Source organism: Ictalurus furcatus, chromosome 16 (assembly GCF_023375685.1).
Source record: "Ictalurus furcatus strain D&B chromosome 16, Billie_1.0, whole genome shotgun sequence".
Classification (NCBI taxonomy): domain Eukaryota; kingdom Metazoa; phylum Chordata; class Actinopteri; order Siluriformes; family Ictaluridae; genus Ictalurus; species Ictalurus furcatus.
In genome coordinates, this window is record NC_071270.1 from 18,929,806 (window position 1) to 18,949,390 (window position 19,585).

A 19,585-nucleotide genomic window follows, 5' to 3' on the forward strand; every position below is an offset into this window, starting at 1 on the left:
TGGCTTCCAAAAACAAACAAACAAACAAACAAAAAAAAAACAGTGAAGAACTGCTAACGTTAGGGAACGGGAACCATTTTGTGTTTTCTAGGTTGCTACTTGAAGATTTCCATATATGAGCTCAATGACACCCACAAAATAATTGTATGCAAAATAAGCATGCATACTAAAAATGTTGATATCAAAATAAGTATCCATACTTAAAACTGAGTGTGTAGCAGACTGGACAGCAGAATAGCCAACCTTGTATATAAATGCAGGGCTTTGCCCTTTGAATTTTGAGACTTTGGGGGTGGGGATAAGATACGTCTCTTTTCCTGTGATTGGTTCATTTTAACCAATCGCTTTTCATTTGGCAACACAGAGCTTGATTCTAACATTTTAACTCTTTTCACCCTAACACAGAAGTTCTTAACCTTTTGTAACTAAAGCCCCCCCCAAACCTCCCCTATGATGTGGCACGCCCCCCCTCCTATCGGAGGAGCCCAGGTAGGCTATAATGATCTATTCTATATAAAATCTATCTATATATAACTTAATCTATAATCTGTTTTAGATGGATACATATTTTCTTTTTTCTTTTGTGTTTTTGTACTTTTTAAATTACTTTTCATAACTTTTTTTTATTTTATTTTTTTTAATAACATGACTTTTATAAAAGTATATAATGGACAGGTATGGAACATGAATGATCAAAAATGTTTCTGAACACTATAACTACTTTGAGCAAGAGAACTAGGCTGTAATAACATGGAATATTTTACATGTAACACATGCTGCATTACATTCGTCTTGCGTTCTAAAAACATTCGCATAAGAATGATGTAAACTGGGAAGTAGGGCGCGTCTCGTTATCCATGAAATTGTGAAATCTCCGGCTCTCAGCCTCCCACTGAACAGAGCAGACGCAGAGAGAGGTGTGAGTGCAGCAGGAAAGCAAGACCTCGCGCTTGAAGGAACGTACTGGAGACATTTGGAAAGTTGCTAGGGTTTGTCCAAAAAGTCACTAGATTTGTCGTTAGGCGCTTTTTGTTAAAAAAAAAAAAAAGTCGATAAAGGGGTCTGAAAAGTCACTAAGTTGGCAACACTGGTCTGCACTAACAGCTAGATAAAAGGCAGGCTAAGCTCCGCCTCTCTCCAGCAAAAAGAAAACACAGAGGGAGAGGGAATGCAGGGTTTTTCATTTATGCATATTCTATTTGAAAAGCAATAAAATACACAGAATGATGGCCTGTCTGTTTTTTTTTTCTTGAAAACATTTTTTGGGGGCGCCCCCCGGGTTGAGAACCACTGCCGTAACATATTGAATGTAAGAAGAAATATAGCAGAGATATATTCTGAGTATTGCATACTAAATAATGCAGGGTTATACTTTGTTTTCAAGTATACATACATGATTTGCACACTTATTTCACATAACTTTTTTTAGTATGCATACTTATTTTTTTATTTATGTATACCAAATCAGTTTTCCTATTTAATATATTTTAATGTAAGTATATATGTAATACTGCATATAATGCAGTGGTTTACTATCAGTTTACTTTTCACCTAAAGGGAAGTTGATTTCTGAATTTGGATGATTTTACCAGATCTGTAAGGATTCATACTAAAAATGTTAGTATGCAAAATAAAAATACATACATAAAAATGTGTGCAAAATAAGCATGCATACTTATAAATGTGCAAAACACTATGTTGTTGAATGTGCATAACACAGATAGTATTCTTCCTACTTAAAGACTTCCATATATGGAGATGAAGTACAAAAGCGCACAAAGTGGACAATAACCATTAAACGCTCTGTGAGCTGTGGACGATGCTTCTGAGACCGAGCCTATGTAAGGTACAACAGCAAGAATAAATATTATACTTACTTTAAATGATATACAGCACGTTTTGGTACATAAATGAGTACCTTTGTAGTGTTAGTTCTATTCGTGCCTGTTACACCTTGAAAAAATAGTATGCATACTATGAGTGTTTTATTTTTATTAAGTATGCATACTTAATAAACAAGTGTGCCTACTAGCTATTTTAGTATGCATACTTATTTTTTTGTGTGGATACTTGATAAATATAAATACAAGTATGCATACTTCAAAACGAGTGTGTTAAACACTGCATTATTAAGTATGCAATACTAAAGATATCTCTGCTTTACATTTAATATGTTACAATGATGTGATAAGTTCTGTGACTCTTACCTCTTCCCCCAAAGTCACATAAAACGTGCAAACCATGGCAAGCTGGAAAATGAAGTGCTGATGTGTCATTGTTCTCCAAACTGAAGTGCACATCCATGGTCATGATTCACAGCACTGATATTACTCTGGACTCTCTATTAAAATACAGTTTAAACATAAGAGGCACGACTTCCAAAATACCAGTTTTGAGAGATCTCTCAATCTTCATATGGAGAACCCATGCTTGCATGCAGGTGGGACAAGCAAGGAGTGCACTGTCCTTAAACAATGACACCCACACTCGCATTCAAAAATCACGTAATAAAAGCTTGTTGTCCGATGAGCATTAATGTTTCCTCCCATTAAAACTCAGTGTACTTAAACCTGCCATAGAATAACACAGAAGCTATGGGTCCCATCAATCCTGTCTCAGGGGCTTCCGAGGACATTTTAACGCAGGCTGCGCTGTCCGCCAAAAAACAGATGTACTGAGATATTTGAGATAATAATGAGATAATGAGTCTTTATTGGTCACATACACATTACAGCACAGTGAAATTCTTTTCTCCGCATACCCCAGCATGTTAGGAAGTTGGGGTCAGAGCACAGGGTCAGCCATGATACAGCGCCCCTGGAGCAGAGAATATTTGGTAATTTGATTCGATAAAATACTGATTTTCACCAAGAGTTATGAATATTGTAGACATATTTCTACATTTAATACAGATACATTTCACTGCCACATTTGAATGCAGTTTTAAGGGAGGCCGGGTTTCCCACGTAGTTTTAAATCAGCCTGTGTACTACATACTGTATAGACTGTTGTGTGTAGAGTTCTGTACAGAGCAGCAGTGAGGGCACTCGCCGGACCGAATTCAGACATCATCATAGCAGGACTATTAAATATGATTTACTGTATTTTTTCACAGCTAACAACCTCCTGATGGATTTAGTCATTAAACTGGTTTTGTCTGCATTGATGTACTGTAAGAGGTTTGCTGCTCTGGTATCAAAGGCTGCCAGAGCTGTATAAAGATCAATAAAATGAAACCCAAAACCATTCTAAAACATCTGTAAAACATCCTATACACTGCTCTTAAATTCCATCATCAGACACTATCATTGTTCCACAGTCCCAGTACACACCTCCTCAACAAACACAGAACATTTACCTAACGATAACATTTGGTTCTCCTTTGGTTATATTTTTGGGAAGCATTTCATAATCTTCTGGGAACTTTCTATTTGAACAAAGTCAGTTCTGTTCTTGAAACATATTGGGAATTTGAAAACACTGTGCTCTTTTATGGTTATATGGCAACTGACAAAGAAACATTCACCAAATGTTGCATATTTCATTTAATTACATTTTATTTTTTTTATTTTATTCTTTGTAACAACAAACTAACGTTCCAGAAACATTCCTGTAACACACTCACTCACTCACACGACGTTTTCAAAAGTTACTATACAAACTTTGTATCCAAATTATCATACCATTCTGCAAAACAAACATGGAATAATTTTTAGCATAAGCATAAGGCATGTTTATTAGGGACTCTCCCCAAAATTGGCAAAATTTTAAATATTAACCACAAACCTATATAAATCTCAACCAAGTAAAAAGACATAATGGAATAACGGCAAAGTTTAGCATACAAACATGGAATAATGATCTGAATTTAAGAGCAGTTTATAGGATAATTTCAATTTGGGCTGTTTTTTTATATTAATTGTATTTTTTGATGTTAATTGTATTGACATCAGCTGGTTGTCGTTCAAACCTGGCAACCCTGTACAACCAACCTCATATATAAATGCAGGCAAAACCAGTTTAATGACTACTAAACCCATCAGACATAACATCATCAGAGCTTGTGCACTTTATTACCACCCTAAACAGCCTTATTAATAATGGTCATAGACATTAAATGCCAAATGTTTATGTCTTATTTTTGAACATGCACGATGATCACAATGATGTTCTTATGTTTCTGTTCCCCAATGAGTATCTTAATGGCAGTAGATTTCTATTCATGCAGTTGTGAAGTAACACTTCATTAGGTTTAATCCTGTATTTTGTAAGATAATGGTTTATAAAATAGCTTTTATTATTTTAGCAATAGGCATGGATGAAAACACCTCTTTTATTCTCACTACATAAATAATTAGCCAGTCAAAAACAAGCCAAAAAAAGGCAAATGGGCACAATTAAGTATGTATAAAAAGTTACACTTATTTAAAAGAAGCACGTAAGGTATGTCTGCATGAATACAGAGCTCTAAACTCAGTTGTTAAATAGAGAAACATTACACTGTCACTTAAAATAATAGCTCCCTTTATTATTTAAAATGCATATGTAAAAAGTCAGAAAAAAATGGGTGTACAATAAATATGCATACTTTGAAAACAAGTGTGCAAAACAAGTATGCATACTTAAAAAAACAAGTGTGCAAAACAAGTATGCATACTTAAAAAACAAGTGTGCAAAACTAGTATGCGTACTTAAAAAACAAGTATGCATACTTAAAAAACAAGTATGCATCATTAATATGCATAAGCAGGAAATGTATGCAAAGTGCATGCACTAACAAAATCCAGTGCGCTTCTAGCTCAAGTGTTTACACTGCAGTATACACGTAAGTGGACATGAGCTGTCTAAAAATTATATTCTTAATACCTGAGTAATAAGCAGTCCTGTTTAAGACTGATTTTGCTGAAAAGGAAAATTGAGGTACATTACATTTCCAAATTTAAACAAAAACGTTTTATTTGTTTATTTATTTTAATTATTAAGATAGTTAACTATTAAGATAAGACTTTGTTAATTATCAGTATAGACCTCAAACCCTGCATGTTACTTCTTGTTCTTCTTCTTCCCGGAGCCCAATGTTCTCTCGCGTTAAAAATGGAGTAACACTTTCAGCGGAGTGAAGTGCACACTCTAGGGCGAGTGATAGGTTAGTGTGATTGGAACGAGGCCCTGACGTGGAAAACCCGGAAGTACAAAGAAAATAATTGGACAAACAAAAGCCTTCGGAAGTCGCATGCTTTGCTACGATAAAAAAGGGGAATTCAAGGGTTTGAATATGGCACAGAAGAAAAGCGGATATGAAATCGGCTTTAAGTGACATCAAATAAAAATATAGTCTTAACACTAGAGAATAATCGCATGTTTACTCCTCAGTCCGTTAGCAGCACTGCTGGTGTAGCCTTGGTGAGGTTTATAGCAGCCGCTGAAATGACATTTTTCGTGCTTGTGTGCTTTCTTTGTTCTGTTTAAGGGAAGTTGAGCTATCATCATCTGTCGAGGTGTTTACCTGGAGTGGAAAAAAACTTTAACCCGAGACTTTTGACGTCTTTACGTGTTTAAAATAAAGCCCTCGTATCTCGACTCGTAGTGTTAACTCGCTAGCTGGAAGTTTGTTGATTAGAATGACTGTAGCGGTGTTTTTCGGCTGTGCTTTTATAGCATTCGGCCCTGCTTTCGCCCTGTTTATTTTCACCATCGCCAGAGATCCACTGCGAGTCATCATCCTGATCGCGGGGTGAGTATAATAATGGTGTAGCTAACACACACACACACACACACGCACACACACGCACTAAAGCTGTCTTATGCTCACTGTTAGATCCTCAGGTGGCCCTGATGTAAGCTGTGGAAGAGCAGACACATGTAGGAACTAATCACTAATGAGTCTCTGCTTTAAACCTGAGGCATGTTCTGTGCTTTTACATTAGTACAGCTATAAACCCAAGGCTTACCTAGATGTAAGGGCATGGTCCAGCTTTTCCTTCTCAGATAACAGTAACCTGAATGAGTTTGGGATTATGGCTTTGTTAATGTGCACTACAGTCAGTTTTTGTTCACTGATTGTATGTTGTTTAAACTCTTCATCCTAGATGTCTTCAGTCAATGACTAGACATTACAAAAGTTATGTTTGTGACCTAGTCTCTGATCAGTAATTGACCCCTAGTCCAAACAATGCTAAAAAAAAAAAGAAAAGAAAAAAAAGGCATATTCGTCATTGCTACTTCTATAGTTATTTAATGAAACAATCTTTAAATCGGTAATTTTTGGTCACACTGTGTATATTTAACAAGACAAAAGACTAAAGGTTCATCAGGTCCCAATATATACAAACATATCATTTTATTTGTGATACCGATACTGGATTTTTACAGATACCGAAGTTGGACTGTACCTGCCGATAACCAGTTAGTCAGCATATAGTTTTTAAAAATTGATACTGAATGAAAACATAACACTAGAAATAAAATACTGCTGAACTTTATTACAAAAATAAACAGTACTGACTGTACCATGAAAATGTACTTTATTTTTTATATTTAAATGAAGTAGTATAGAAATATTAACATAAATTAACTATTAATAAATGTTTAAATAAATTATATATATATCCAAGCTGAACCAAAAAGTAACACTCCAAATGACAAATAAAAACGGAGACGTCCAAAATGAATATATATATATATAAAACCACTTCAAATAACACAACAAAAATTTGTCAGTGATAGTTTTTTTATTCTCTAGAGGCCGCTCTTGTGCTGTATAATGACAGCGAACCTTCTCTCAGCCACTCAGAGCTTGTTCCTAATATCCAGGCCAATATAAGTCCCTGTATGTGCATGTGTACTCACAAATAAAAACATAATTTTCCCTATGATTTGTTGCTAACGTTAACATTAGGACCATAGATAATCTCTGATTTCTGCCTAAACTACTAAGTAGCTCACTGTAACCTGAGTAATCCATGGTGTGTGTCTTTGACACTCATTCCATCGTTCATGAAGACAGATAAAGCTTTGTGTGTGACGTGTGTGTGTGTTTCAGTGCTTTCTTCTGGCTCCTGTCCCTCCTGTTATCCTCTCTGGTTTGGTTCATTGCTGTGAAGGCGAGCAATGCAGATGATGCCAAGCTACAGAAGGGTCTGCTGGTATTCGGGGTCGTGTTCTCAGTCCTCATTCAGGAAGTTTTCCGATTCACCTACTACAGACTGCTTAGGTAAGAGCTCTTTCTCCTCAGCATGCAGCGTGCATATTCAGTAGTATGTGAGCACATTACTAAAATCCCATTCACGCATCGTATTAATTATATGGGAATACAAGGTAAGCATAAACTGAATGGAAATCCTGAGTAGACTGACACAGCAATAGTGGAACTAGTGAATATGTGAACAGAAGCGGATGTAGAACAGGAGGAAAAGCCTAATGTCAATAAAGAAGAAAAATGTGTGAAAGTGGGAGCCATTCAGAACTAAAGGGGCTGTTGGCCATTTATTCCAAAGACAGAATTCTTTGTTAGTCGTATGGTACAGTCTGATCTCTTTGAGCCAATCAGCAACAGAATCCAAAAATGCAGCCTAAATAGACAGAAAGCGCACATGTTCAGCAAACTGTTTTGAAATGTAAATTCCATTCAATTTATTGTGTGTGGAATCTGTTCATCGTTGCATTCTGTATAACAGGATTTTCATGGCAAATATGAATTACTGCATCCCTGTAAAAGCGTGCTTAGAGGTTACAAGTAATAATGAAAGTAAATAAGTTTGTTAGTAAGTAAGATTTATTTAGGAAGCACATTTACAATAACAATAGTTGCCCAAAGTGCTGTATATGCCTAGGAATAATAGAATAAAAATAACAAAAGTCTAAAAAATAGGGCACAATAAATAAATAAAAATGCTATAGTAATGAGATGAAATGGTAACAATAGTAGGAAATAAAAAGGAAAAATTGAAAACGTAAGGGTTCCACATCAATGTTTGGTCACCCTTGCTTTTGCTTTCTTTTTTTCTTTTTATTTTTTTTGGAGGAAAGCCTGAACAATCCTGGTAAAGGAATTCTGATAAACTCCCAGGTTTTGAGGTCTTGAGTAGAAACACTACTAATGCTTCTTCCCTGCTCTAATCCAGCCTGAGCTGTTCATACATGTGGGAAACGGGCCTAGAATGAACATCACTCATGTACGTCGTTCTCATGCTGTCAACATTCCAGCTGAGGAAGCAAAATGTCTAAAGGGAGTTTTCGTTAATGATCAAATAGGGAATGAGATGATGAGTTGGCCAGTCATCAGCGTTTTATGACTGTGTCAAAGGTTCATGTAAAGCTGGCATACTGGGTAAAGCATCAGAGGTGCCATGGTTTAACACCATTGACTTTAGTTTAGTGAGTAGCAGCACAGTTAGCTAAACTCCAGTAAGATGTCCTCACATGTAGCTTTCAGGCTTTTTACCATCAGCGTGAATCAGTTTAATGTTGCATGTGATTTGCTTTCAGCGTTTCTTCCACTTCCTCTTTTATGCTTCTTAATGCTTGCCTAATGCTATAAAGTGGAGTATGTCCTATATATATATATATATATATATATATATATATATACACACACACATATATATGTATATGTATATATGTATGTGTGTGTGTGTGTGTATGTATGTATGTATATAAAACATTTTTCAGAGAAGCTGTAACTCAGATTTACAGTTAGTCTGCTACCTGCTACATCTCTGAATGCCTGATAAAATATGCTCCAAATTGTTCCTTAAGATCATATAGTAATAACCTAATCCATCTTCCATGTATGCGCATGGTGAACTGAAGTTAACTAGCGCCCTGTCCAGATTGTATTCCTACCGCATATCCAACATTCCTGGGATAAGCTCCGGATCCGTCATGATCTGGATCAGTATAAAGTGCTTGCTGAAGATGAATGAATTATTTCCCTTCCTTTTACTGGCACGTTACTTTAACATTACTTTAATGTTAATTATTGAATTATCATTTGCCAATTTGACTTTTATTTTGGACTATATTTTGTTTGATGCATTTGAAAGGTATTAAGGACATCCATCCATCCATTTACCTGTATCCATACATGTACCGTTTATCCTACACAGGGTCACGGGGAAGCCTGGAAACTATCTCGGGGCACAAGGTTGGGGCAAACTATCGCAGGGCACAATTGCACACACAATCACACACTATGTATAATTTGGAAATGCCAATCAGCCTACAATGCATGTCTTTGCATGGGGGGAGGAAAGTGGAGTACCCAGAGGAAACCACCAAAACATGAGGGAGAACATGCAAACTCCATACTCGGGGTGTAGGCGGGAATCAAACCCCCATCCCTGGAGGTGTGAGGTAAATGTGCTAACCACTAAGCCACCGAGGAGGAGGAGGAGGAGGAGGAGTAGTAGGAGGAGGAGTAGTAGGAGTAGTAGAAGGCAATGTGTGACTTCAGAACAGACATATTGGAATATTGAACAGGGAGGTTAGGAGCTTTACACCTCAGTTTCAGAATATATTATAAACATGTGTAAGCGGGAGCAAGTTGGATTCTTTGAATACAGACCATTGAAGCTGGAACAAAAGGAGGAGGGCAAATGGTCAGTTACACTTCCAACAAAAACAAACCTGAGATCCGCAGCAGGTCTGACTGTGGGCTTGCAGGGATTTTCCCTGAGAGGGAGTCAGAAGTGAAGTAGGGAGTACATTATTTCAGAAGAATTTCAGTTTGTGTGTGTGTGTGTGTGTGTGTGTGTCACACCTTTAGGAAGGCTACTGAAGGCCTGGTAGCTATTAGCGATGAAGAAACTGCACCCATTTCCGTCCAGCAAATGGCTTATGGTAAGATATACTAAGATTTATGAAGATAAATGAAACACATCTCACTTGTGTTTGTATTATGAGAGTTCACTGAATGATAGATGTTCTAATGATATTGTGTGTGTGTGTGTGTCTGTGTTTACAGTGGCAGGCCTTGGCTTTGGGATAATGAGCGGGGCATTCTCCATGATCAACATCCTATCTGACTCTCTGGGCCCAGGTACTGTGGGTATCTTCGGAGACTCTCAGTACTATTTCATCACCTCGGGTTAGCCTACACATATTATTTTTTCTCTTTTTCTTTAGTTTTTATCACATCACCAGAATGTAGGCTTCACTCAGTGAAAGGCCACCTCAAATAAAGCAGACTCCTTTCTCCTGACCCTGATGAAATAACCCTAACCCTAACCCTACATTATATGGCCAAAAATATGTGGAGGTACACGTACGGGGAATTTGACTCGCAGCCTTGTTCCAGGATGTTCCACATCCCATTCCATATTTATTCCCCCTTTGCAGTTATAATAATCTCCACTCTTCTGGGAAGGCTTTCCACTAGATTTTGGAGTGTGGCTGTGGGGATTTGTGCTCATTCAGCCACAAGAGCATTATTGAGGTCAGGCACTGATGTCGGTTGAGGAGACCTAGTGTGCAGTCAGTGTTCCAGTTCATTCCAAAAGGTGTTCGGCGAGGTTGAGGTCAGGGCTCTGTGCAGAACACATGAGCTACTCCAACCTTAGCAAACCATGTCTTCACAGGAACACTGTCATAATGAAACAGCTTTGGGCCTCTTGGTTCCAGTGAAGGGAAATTTTAATGCTACAGCATACAAAGACAGTCTATACAAGTGTGTGCTTCCAAGTTCATGGCAACAGTTTGGGGAAGACCCAGATATGGGTGTGATGGACAGATGTCCAGAAACTTTTGGTCATAGAGTGTATTTTGGAAACGTAAAATGTATGTACACTATTGTGCAACTTTATAAAATTTATGTAAAGTTTACGTGAATTTGTAAACTTCACGTACAATATTTTAAAGCTATGTTGAAAATTCATAAACTTTAGATAAACTGTTTTGGAAAGGTAAACTTTTTGCAAGGCATAAATGTAAAATGTTCATACTGATGATACAGTGATTATTACAGTGGATAATACTCTTAAACAGGACTTGATTTATATCAGGAAGTAAGTACAATGAATTTCATTAAACACTGTAGTCAGTATTAAATGTTAGTAAGGGAGTGGAAGTTTCAAGTAATTGTATAGATTTATCTGTATGCCTTATGTCACTATGTCTTTGGCAGCTCAGTAGAACCTGTATCTCTGCTTCATAGTTTGTCATTCGTTTGCGAGTGTGTTTGTAATGAAGGTGTGAGTTGTTGGTGTTAAAGTTGTTGGTATTATGACCTGTGGACTTTTTACAGCTCTGATGACTCTGGCCATGACATTGCTACACACGTTCTGGGGTGTGGTGTTCTTCGAGGGCTGCGAGAAGAGCCGCTGGTGGGTCATCGTTGTGGTGGTGTGTCTCCATCTGCTGGTCTCCAGTCTGGTAAGCAGCCAAGCTGTCACATGACACCCAGCCTCGGGTCCTGTGCTAGTCGAGTGCATGCCCTCTCCTGCCTGCTTTGAGTGTGCTGCACAGTAATGAAAAAGTAGACACAGTCTGAAATAAATCTAGAGTAGTCTGGGATTCTTTTTAAGAGAGAAAAGAGTTTGAGCCGAGTCATTTGCTTCCGTCTTTTTTTTTTAAAGCTCTCATCATTAGGTGCAGTTTATTTGACACACACGACTGTATATGTTGCTGTTTTCTTACACCACGCTTAACCCCAGGTATATGCATTTGCAGTTACTGAAGGTTATTTTAACAGCTGAAGTGTAATAGGGATATGGGCGTGTGCTTAGACTTAAGTAGCATCAGAGCAACTCAGCAGCCACTGGAGGGAGATGCTGCTCAACTTTCACACAGCCAGCTCAAGTTACTGCTCTTCCCTCATCTAACAATGTCTAAATGCTTTATAGCTTCAGCCGGAGTTCTTTGTTCCTTAGACCTAATGTAACTGTCTCAGGATGTGGAAACGATTGATTCTTTGCAAATCTGTCTTGAACAAAATGTCATCATCTGACTTCTACTTCTACTGACTTCTCAAGTTTTTTTATATATATTTTTCTTTAAAAAGCCAGGGCTTGGCAAAAAGATATGATATTGATATGATATTAATAGAGCAACATTACCAAAAAATATAAGTTCAAAACCATAATTTCCATATTAAATTACCAAAGTATTACCAACAAGAGGGCAACAAATGGTTGTCATCATCCAGTCAGTAACTTCCGATACACTTAATGCTGTGAGAAAAGTATCATGAATTTCTGAAATGATATAAATACAGCATATTTTAATGGTCTGTGATGGTTTCAACGCCTCTAGGACTCTTTTTTTTTTTATTATTTTTTTTATTCCTTTCATATGAAATGAGGCCAGATTTAGTTTTAGATTTTAAAAAAATGAAGATAAACTTTAAAAAGGATTTGTAAATTTTCCATTTTTTGCTACATTTTAACTTGTTTCTCACCATGAAAATAGCCATGGTGGCATGGCATTAAATTGCAAACTAAGAAGCAAACATATACATACAACCCTATTTAACCTTGAAGTTTTCATGATTGTTGAAATGATAAGCACAGGAAGTTGTCATACAGGGGGAAATAAATAAATATGGTAAATCAAGAATTGATTTATAAATGCATTGTGTTTGCATGAATCATGTTGAATCAGATCACAGAGATTCCCCCTCCTATTGCTGACATCAGTTAGCTTGAACCATGGTAGACATGGTATCAAAAGCCGAGTACAGCTATATAACTACAGAGTCCTCACGAGTTATTGGCATTTTTCATGATATGGTAGAGAAATAAACATCACACACAATAATTCAATTTTTCCACTTAAACAATAGGAGAAACGATTCATTTTTGCTTAATTTTAAAACACCACATTCATCAGAAAAAGCTGTTCCGAAGTGTTCCAAAAAGGAAGACCATCCTGGGAACATCTAAACAAAAAATACAGCTCTTAAACTGCAGCAAACATCATTAGAACTACAATTGGCAACAAGTGTTGCAGTCAGATGAGACTGAATACAGAGATCAGATGCTTTGGGGCTGTTTTATACACTATAAAACCGGATAGTTCATTTAACTCAAAAAATTTGAGGAAACTAATTACCTCAAAATTTTTAAGTTGATAAATCAAATTGTTTAAGCCAAATACACGTAAATATAACAAAAACTGAAGTATATTTGGCTTATAAATAAATTGATTTATCAACTTAAATATTTTGAGGTTATTAGTTTCTAATTAGTTTAGTTTCCTCATTTTTTGAGTTAAATGAACTTATCCGGTTTTACAGTGTAGCTGATGGTTCAGGGGTTCTTCTGAAGATTAACTGCATCATGAATTCTGCTAATTACTAGGACATTTCAGCCTTTCAACAAGATGGTTAAAAAAATAAAATCATTGTTTTTCAATGGCCGGCTCAGTTTTTGCATTTGAACCATATCATGTCCATAAACACAAACCTAAGGAGCTCAAAATGTTTTGCGTGGAGGATCGAGATCCTCTAGAGTATCATTGTTAGACATTATTGGATGACTCTTGTTCATTCTCTTCAGGGCAGGTGATACAATGTATGAGTGCCAATAATTTTAAACCATTATTTTGCATTTAAAAAAAAAAAAAAGATCAGTTTAAAATATGTTTGGGGGGAAAAAAAGCATGTTTACCTAAAACTATATAAACATTCCTGTATGCTTTTATGTATGAATTTTAGCTAATCATCATGGAGGATGCCGACATTTCTGGAATGCACTGTAAATAAAAATGTGCAAAAAAACAGATGTGTGACACAGTCGCTGACAGTCAACTGATTCTTGCTAGATTTCTATCTATGTTTATTTCCTCATATAGTCATATGGACAACATGGCCTTCCGTCCCACTCCCAAAGCACTTAGATGCTTTCTGAAATCGTATGATGTCCCTCTTGCTGTGCCTATGGCTGCGGTGGGTTTGAATATCTTTAGCTACATAAATAAATAGAGATGATTAGGAGTTTGTATGATGTGTTGATAAGTAAGGCGCCATCGAGTACTGTCTGACTAGATTAAAGATATAAGCAATTAGGAATCATGAAAAAAACACAAGCAGCTCTTCAATCATCCTGTCTAGTTGAAGAGCTATTTTTGCATGATTTCTAATTGCTGCTTGTTTTTCTCTCTTAGTGCAGACATAGTGGTCAGTTGATTTAAAAAAAAACAACAAAAAAACATTTTTATAATGGTTTTGCTGCTTTTATTTCAGTTTGGGGTTAAAAAAAAAACATTTGCAAAAGCTATTGTTATGCCTATGAAAAAATAATTATTCTACATGAATGGTAATCACTGGGTATTGAAAGTGGATCTCAAATAAACACAGAGGATTTGTAATAAATACCAATACACTGTTGCTGCTTTGCTTTATTTAATTTCTTAATTTATCAGTGCTGTACTTTAGGCAGTTTTGATACATAAATACAACTATGACTGCTGAATAAAAGTGAAATTAAATAAAGAATAAAACAGTGTTACCACCTTGAAGTTCTTTAATTTCCAATAACAGCACATCCTGAAGTGTTTTATTCCTCTTGTACTGCAGCAATTTCTCAACAATTAATTAAAAAAAATTTGTTAATGAATGACACATGCTTTTAACCATTTATAGTTGTATTTAATGTTAAGGAGTGTCCATGAGACGAGTTCCTATTATCACTTTTATCACGTTATAACAGCTATTAAGAAATTAACAAGAGCAAAAACTGCAGCTTGTCATGTAACCAAGAAACCGGAAAACACATTTTTATTCATTGACGTGATTATAAACCTTAGATTGTGTGGAGCATCCATCATACAAGTGCCTGTGTGTGTTTTATTAATTTATGTGCAATTTACACCAATTTGCTAGCAAAAAAGGCTCTATCTTGTAAATAGGATAAAACTAAGGTGTTTTAAGAAAAATGGCCTCTAACAGTCATTTAAACCGAAGACCTGTAATTAACCCACTAGATTTCTGTGTAGCCCTCAGCAGAGCATGTTTATTGCTTCATACAGCCCAGTTAACATGACCACCTCTGTTTTTCTCCTCCTATCAGATGTTTGCATGTCTGTACTTATTGCATAATCGTAGTGAGAAGGGAGAGTCCCAAATCATTTTGGATTCAATCTTTCTACCCATATGGTTTCTGTGCTTTTGTTTATGTTTAGCAATATAAATAAATGGTGATGGCTAGGAATGTACATGATGTGCTGATATAAAAAAACAGATAGGATTGCCTCGAATCAGACCATGATTATCAAGATGAATGAAAGTATATTACCTTTTATTATTAATGAGTATGGATCCCAGTGACACAGAGGGAATGTAGTCATGACCATGACTGTGTAAAATGAACAGTGTCATAAACAGAGCTGTGGTGTTTTTTCTCCTGTGATAAAAGCAGTAAGTAACTTCTGAGCTGTAGTTACTTACAGACTGTTCATTTGTAAAACACGGAACTGAACACTGTACTTCCATATTTGGAATAAAATCTATTCACACATACCAACATGATGCATCAGGTTGCTTCTTCAAATCTGGCCCTCGAGGTCCACTGTCCTGCATAGTTTACCTCCAGTCTCAAACTCACAGTTTTTTACAGCAGAATGCTGCTATCGAGGGCTTATTTCTGTTAAAATTTCAGGTGCGTATCTGGCCCCCCACCAGAGATATTCGTCCCAAAAGTGATCGAAATCTTTAAAAAAAATTGCACTTTCTCGTCCTCATTAAAAAAGAGAGAGAGAGAGAAGTCTCAAACCTGAAAAGTTCTGCATGCACACTATACTTACCAAGATACCCCCTAAAAAACTTAAGACTGAGACTCAAACCCTTCCCATTATAAATTGACCCTAAAACTGGAACTGTGATCAATCTTGAGCGTAACAGTTGCACTTAAGTTGTATGTCTATGGAGCATGATTGTGCAAAATGTTTATATATTTCCATGTACCTTGTAATGTACTCTAGAGAGCAGCCTTTGTTCCAAGAAGCTAGGACCATCCTGAGCAGAGATATGGAGGTTTCTGTAAACCGCTGTATAACCAAAATTTATTGTGTGCCATGTAAAAAAAAAACAACCAATGCCAATATATAGAGTTAATCACTTGAGGGGGGAAAATGGACCACTTGGACCACTTATGGTCCATTTATTGGACCACTTGAGATGGAATGACCCTACTATAACATTATTTCTTCATTTTAAGCTCTTTAATAAACATTGTTAGCCATGACTGTAAATGGAAGTGTTACATTACTGTCTCAGATTCTTTCTTACTCTGTTCCCCCCCCTTGTCTCCTCCACATATACACCCACAGTCTCTGCTGAACCCGCTGTATGAAGGCAGTCTGCCTCCTGTGTACGTTGTAACGGCAGGCATGGCTGTGTGGGCGTTCTTATCTTCAGGAGGGTCTCTGAACAACCTCTCCCAGCTCTGCACACGTAAGATCTGTTCTCTTTTTTTTCAGACCTTCAGTCATAGTTTAGTTGAATTGCATTTAAGTAACATAATGTGACTGTTTAGGTTTAGAACCTCATTTTAACCTAAATTACTTAACATGACAAACATTTATCGATCTGACTGTCTGTTGTTCCTTTCCTGTAAGTTCAGGTCAGAAATATTATGAGCATGAATTGTACAGGTATGCTTATTTCCACTGTTGGTACATTTTTTTTTTCTTTTTCTTTTCTGAGGCAATTTATTTTTAAATACTGATTAATACTGCTGGAGAATATATTCAGATGATGAAATGATCACATTCTTTGTTTTGGTATAATTATTAGCACAGCATATCATTGAATTGCGAGCCATCATGAAAGCACAGAAAAGTAACAAGCTCTGGGAAGTCTTTAGGACTCACTTGTACACCCTCACCCTCTTGATCACTTGCACAGCACCTTTAAAACTGTCTCTTTACTATTGCTATTAGTCAAATTAACCAGTGAAACAGATATTAGAAGCTGTCCTTGTCCTGGACATCCTGACATTGAGGCTATCTTCCAGAGTTTGTGAATTTTGAGTTTATCATCCAATGTAATCTGTAATAGAATACGCTTAACCTTAACATACCCTCATGACTTTCTAACCTGTATTTTCTTGTTTGTGAGAGTTTTGTTATAATGATCGAGCCTGTGTCTCTGTCTCTGAACACAAATCCAGTTTAAACAGACCAAGTGCATGGCTCTGTCCACAGGTAAGAGAACCGAGGCAGCGTCTTCATAAGGCAGTCGAGTCCTGACCTCACAGTGAGACACAGGCAGTTTGTTGGAAGGCTGCATTCACTGCTCGAAGTAACAGAAACAGCTGGAGCAAGAACAGTAGCAGCGGTCGTCTGTTCTGATGATGGCCCTTGGGTTGAACTCGAACCCCCACCAACAGGGCTGCCTTACAGGTTATAGGACTCTCAGATCATGCTCATTGTAAATAGCTTGACATCTTTACACACATCAGAATCCATGCTTTTAATGAATTTCTTTGATCGCAAGTAAGCATTTCAGAGTAGTATTTTACATATAACGCAGTGTTCTTTTTGTTAAATCACAAATAATTTTTTTGTGTTACTTTTGTTATTATCTGTGGTGAAAGTGTAATGTAAATATTAAAAGTAAGCCTTCAGAGGACAATTTCTTTTTTATTTTTATGAAGGGTAGGAGAGATGGCCTGGGGCCAGACTGTGTCTTCCTTACAGTCTGGATTTGTCCCCTTTAAACTGTAAAACTGGACTGGGAATAGTTCACATCTCTACAAAAGGCAAACTGTGAACACTGAACCTGAATAAAATGACTCTAATGTTGTGTCGAGCCACTTATGATGAAGAGACAGAAGGTTCAGCACTCTTTTTCAATGTGTAATTTACAAAGTTATTCCTATGCCTAATAACATGATTTCTTTCCTCGTCACACCACTTTTAATGTGTTTTGCATTTGTACTGCGCTAAACTAAACACGTTTAGCCATGCTTGACTGTATGGTGGTAATGTACCAATCAGAAACCTGGCCGTGAAAGCTCCCACCTGGTTTGTAGAACGCTAATGAATCCAGACTTTAAAGCCGAACCAAAGCCATCGGTCTGACACAGTCTGATCCCAGGGACTTGCCGAGACGTTTTAGCTGCTAAATGTGCCCCCTTAATAACACAGCACACACCAACCACAGCGGATCAGCAGTTCACTGATTTCCATTTCACACATTTAGCACTCATTAATTCAGTGAGCCGTTTGAGCAGAGAGCCTGGTGCATTTGCTCTCATCAAACGCCACATGGGCAGAAATTCTCCGTCTGATGAGTTCTACATTGGGGCAAAAGTATGCAATGTGAATGTTCAGTGTATGTCTTCAGAGACAGTCCGCTGGCAGATATGTTAAATCATCTACTGTGTATATATTTACTAATTATGCAGAATTAGCTTTGTAATTTTACATTCTCTTCCATCAATTCATCGAAAACTGCCTCTACATGGTCCTTAACTTTTGGGAGTTTGATTAACAAGTTCTGCTAGATCACTGGTCAGTAGAATTCAGGATCACAGGTCCTCCTTAATGTAGCAACAGATTCACCTGCATCCTCTTCATTTTTCCCCCGGTTTCTCTTCGAACAGACTTGAGGGCTTCCTTTTTAAGATCTCTCAAAACTTTTATCTTGTGTAACTGGGTACAAACATGTTCCTGTAGACGACAAGCAATATAGCAGCTCTTTCTAGCGTTTGGTTCTACGGCTTCAAACACTGGTGCTGGCTTGTGTTATTTCAGGAGACATTCTTTAATTGTGTTTTCATTCTGTCATGGATGAACAAGTGCTTTTTCTCTTTTTTTTTCCTTTCTTTTTTATTTTTTTCTTCACATCCATATGGTTATTTAACCAACATAATGCTGCTTTGCTCTTTGTGAGATTATTTGTTTAAAACTGTTTGACTTTCTGCTGGTTTTGACTTGCCGCTCAAAGAACAGTTTCCAGACCAGCACACTGATAACACATGTCCATAATCACATCTGTCATGGTTGAAATGTAAATCTGTGCCATGTAAAGGTTTGTTTTTTGTTTTGTTTTTTTAAACGTTTAAAGTAGAATCATTCATTAAGGTACGTTATTGGCCTGTGTGGATGTTAGTGATTTGATTTGTTTTGGCACAATCATTTTGTACCTGGCTAACTGGTACTGCATCATACAACAGTACAGCCTTCGTCTCAGGACTCACTGTGTGATTAAGAACAAGCAACCTGATGTTCTGGACTAGTCCAAGGCAGCTTCATCTTTCTGAGACACGGGTGGATTTTAATAGCTACCTAGAACATATCATCTCTCTGGGCATTTCTCTGTCCTAAATAAAAAGCCACCTTCAGTATGCACCAAATTCTGCAGAAGAATGTGTTTCTGTTGTGGTTTATTTCACTCCGTTATCTACTTGTTTTTAAGACTACCATGATAAGCGACCTTGTTTGAACCTTGTAAATGAACTTTTTTTAACCTTGTTTTTTTTTTTAGTTGCAGTGATCTTACCAGGTACAGGTAGTATCACTGTAACTCAAAAAAACATGGTTAAAAACTAGCCACACTAGAAGATTTATACAATTTGATCTTTTGTACATTATGTATCTTTCACCTTTAAACATGAAAAAGTGTACCTTTTATAAAGATACATAC

General features: G+C 36.9%; 1 protein-coding gene across 1 annotated transcript; it reads left to right on the plus strand.

The window, feature by feature from the left end:
• The first annotated feature begins 5,166 nt into the window (after positions 1–5,166).
• Positions 5,167–19,308, plus strand: zgc:114200 (Gamma-secretase subunit Aph-1b-like). The gene is made up of 7 exons (XM_053645806.1): positions 5,167–5,734; positions 7,043–7,213; positions 9,767–9,840; positions 9,965–10,087; positions 11,243–11,370; positions 16,264–16,387; positions 17,140–19,308. Exons 1-7 carry the CDS (start codon positions 5,622–5,624, stop codon positions 17,166–17,168), a joined length of 762 nt encoding a protein of 253 aa, XP_053501781.1. The 5' UTR covers positions 5,167–5,621; the 3' UTR covers positions 17,169–19,308.
• Positions 19,309–19,585: the final 277 nt, after the last annotated feature.

Coding starts and splice junctions, on each gene's coding strand:
- zgc:114200 (XM_053645806.1), top strand. CDS start 5,622: ATGACTGTAGCGGTGTTTTTCGGCTGTGCTTTTATAGCATTCGGCCCT. Junction 11,371..16,263: donor ATCTGCTGGTCTCCAGTCTG/GTAAGCAGCCAA, acceptor ATACACCCACAG/TCTCTGCTGAACCCGCTGTA. Junction 16,388..17,139: donor CCTCTCCCAGCTCTGCACAC/GTAAGATCTGTT, acceptor CTCTGTCCACAG/GTAAGAGAACCGAGGCAGCG.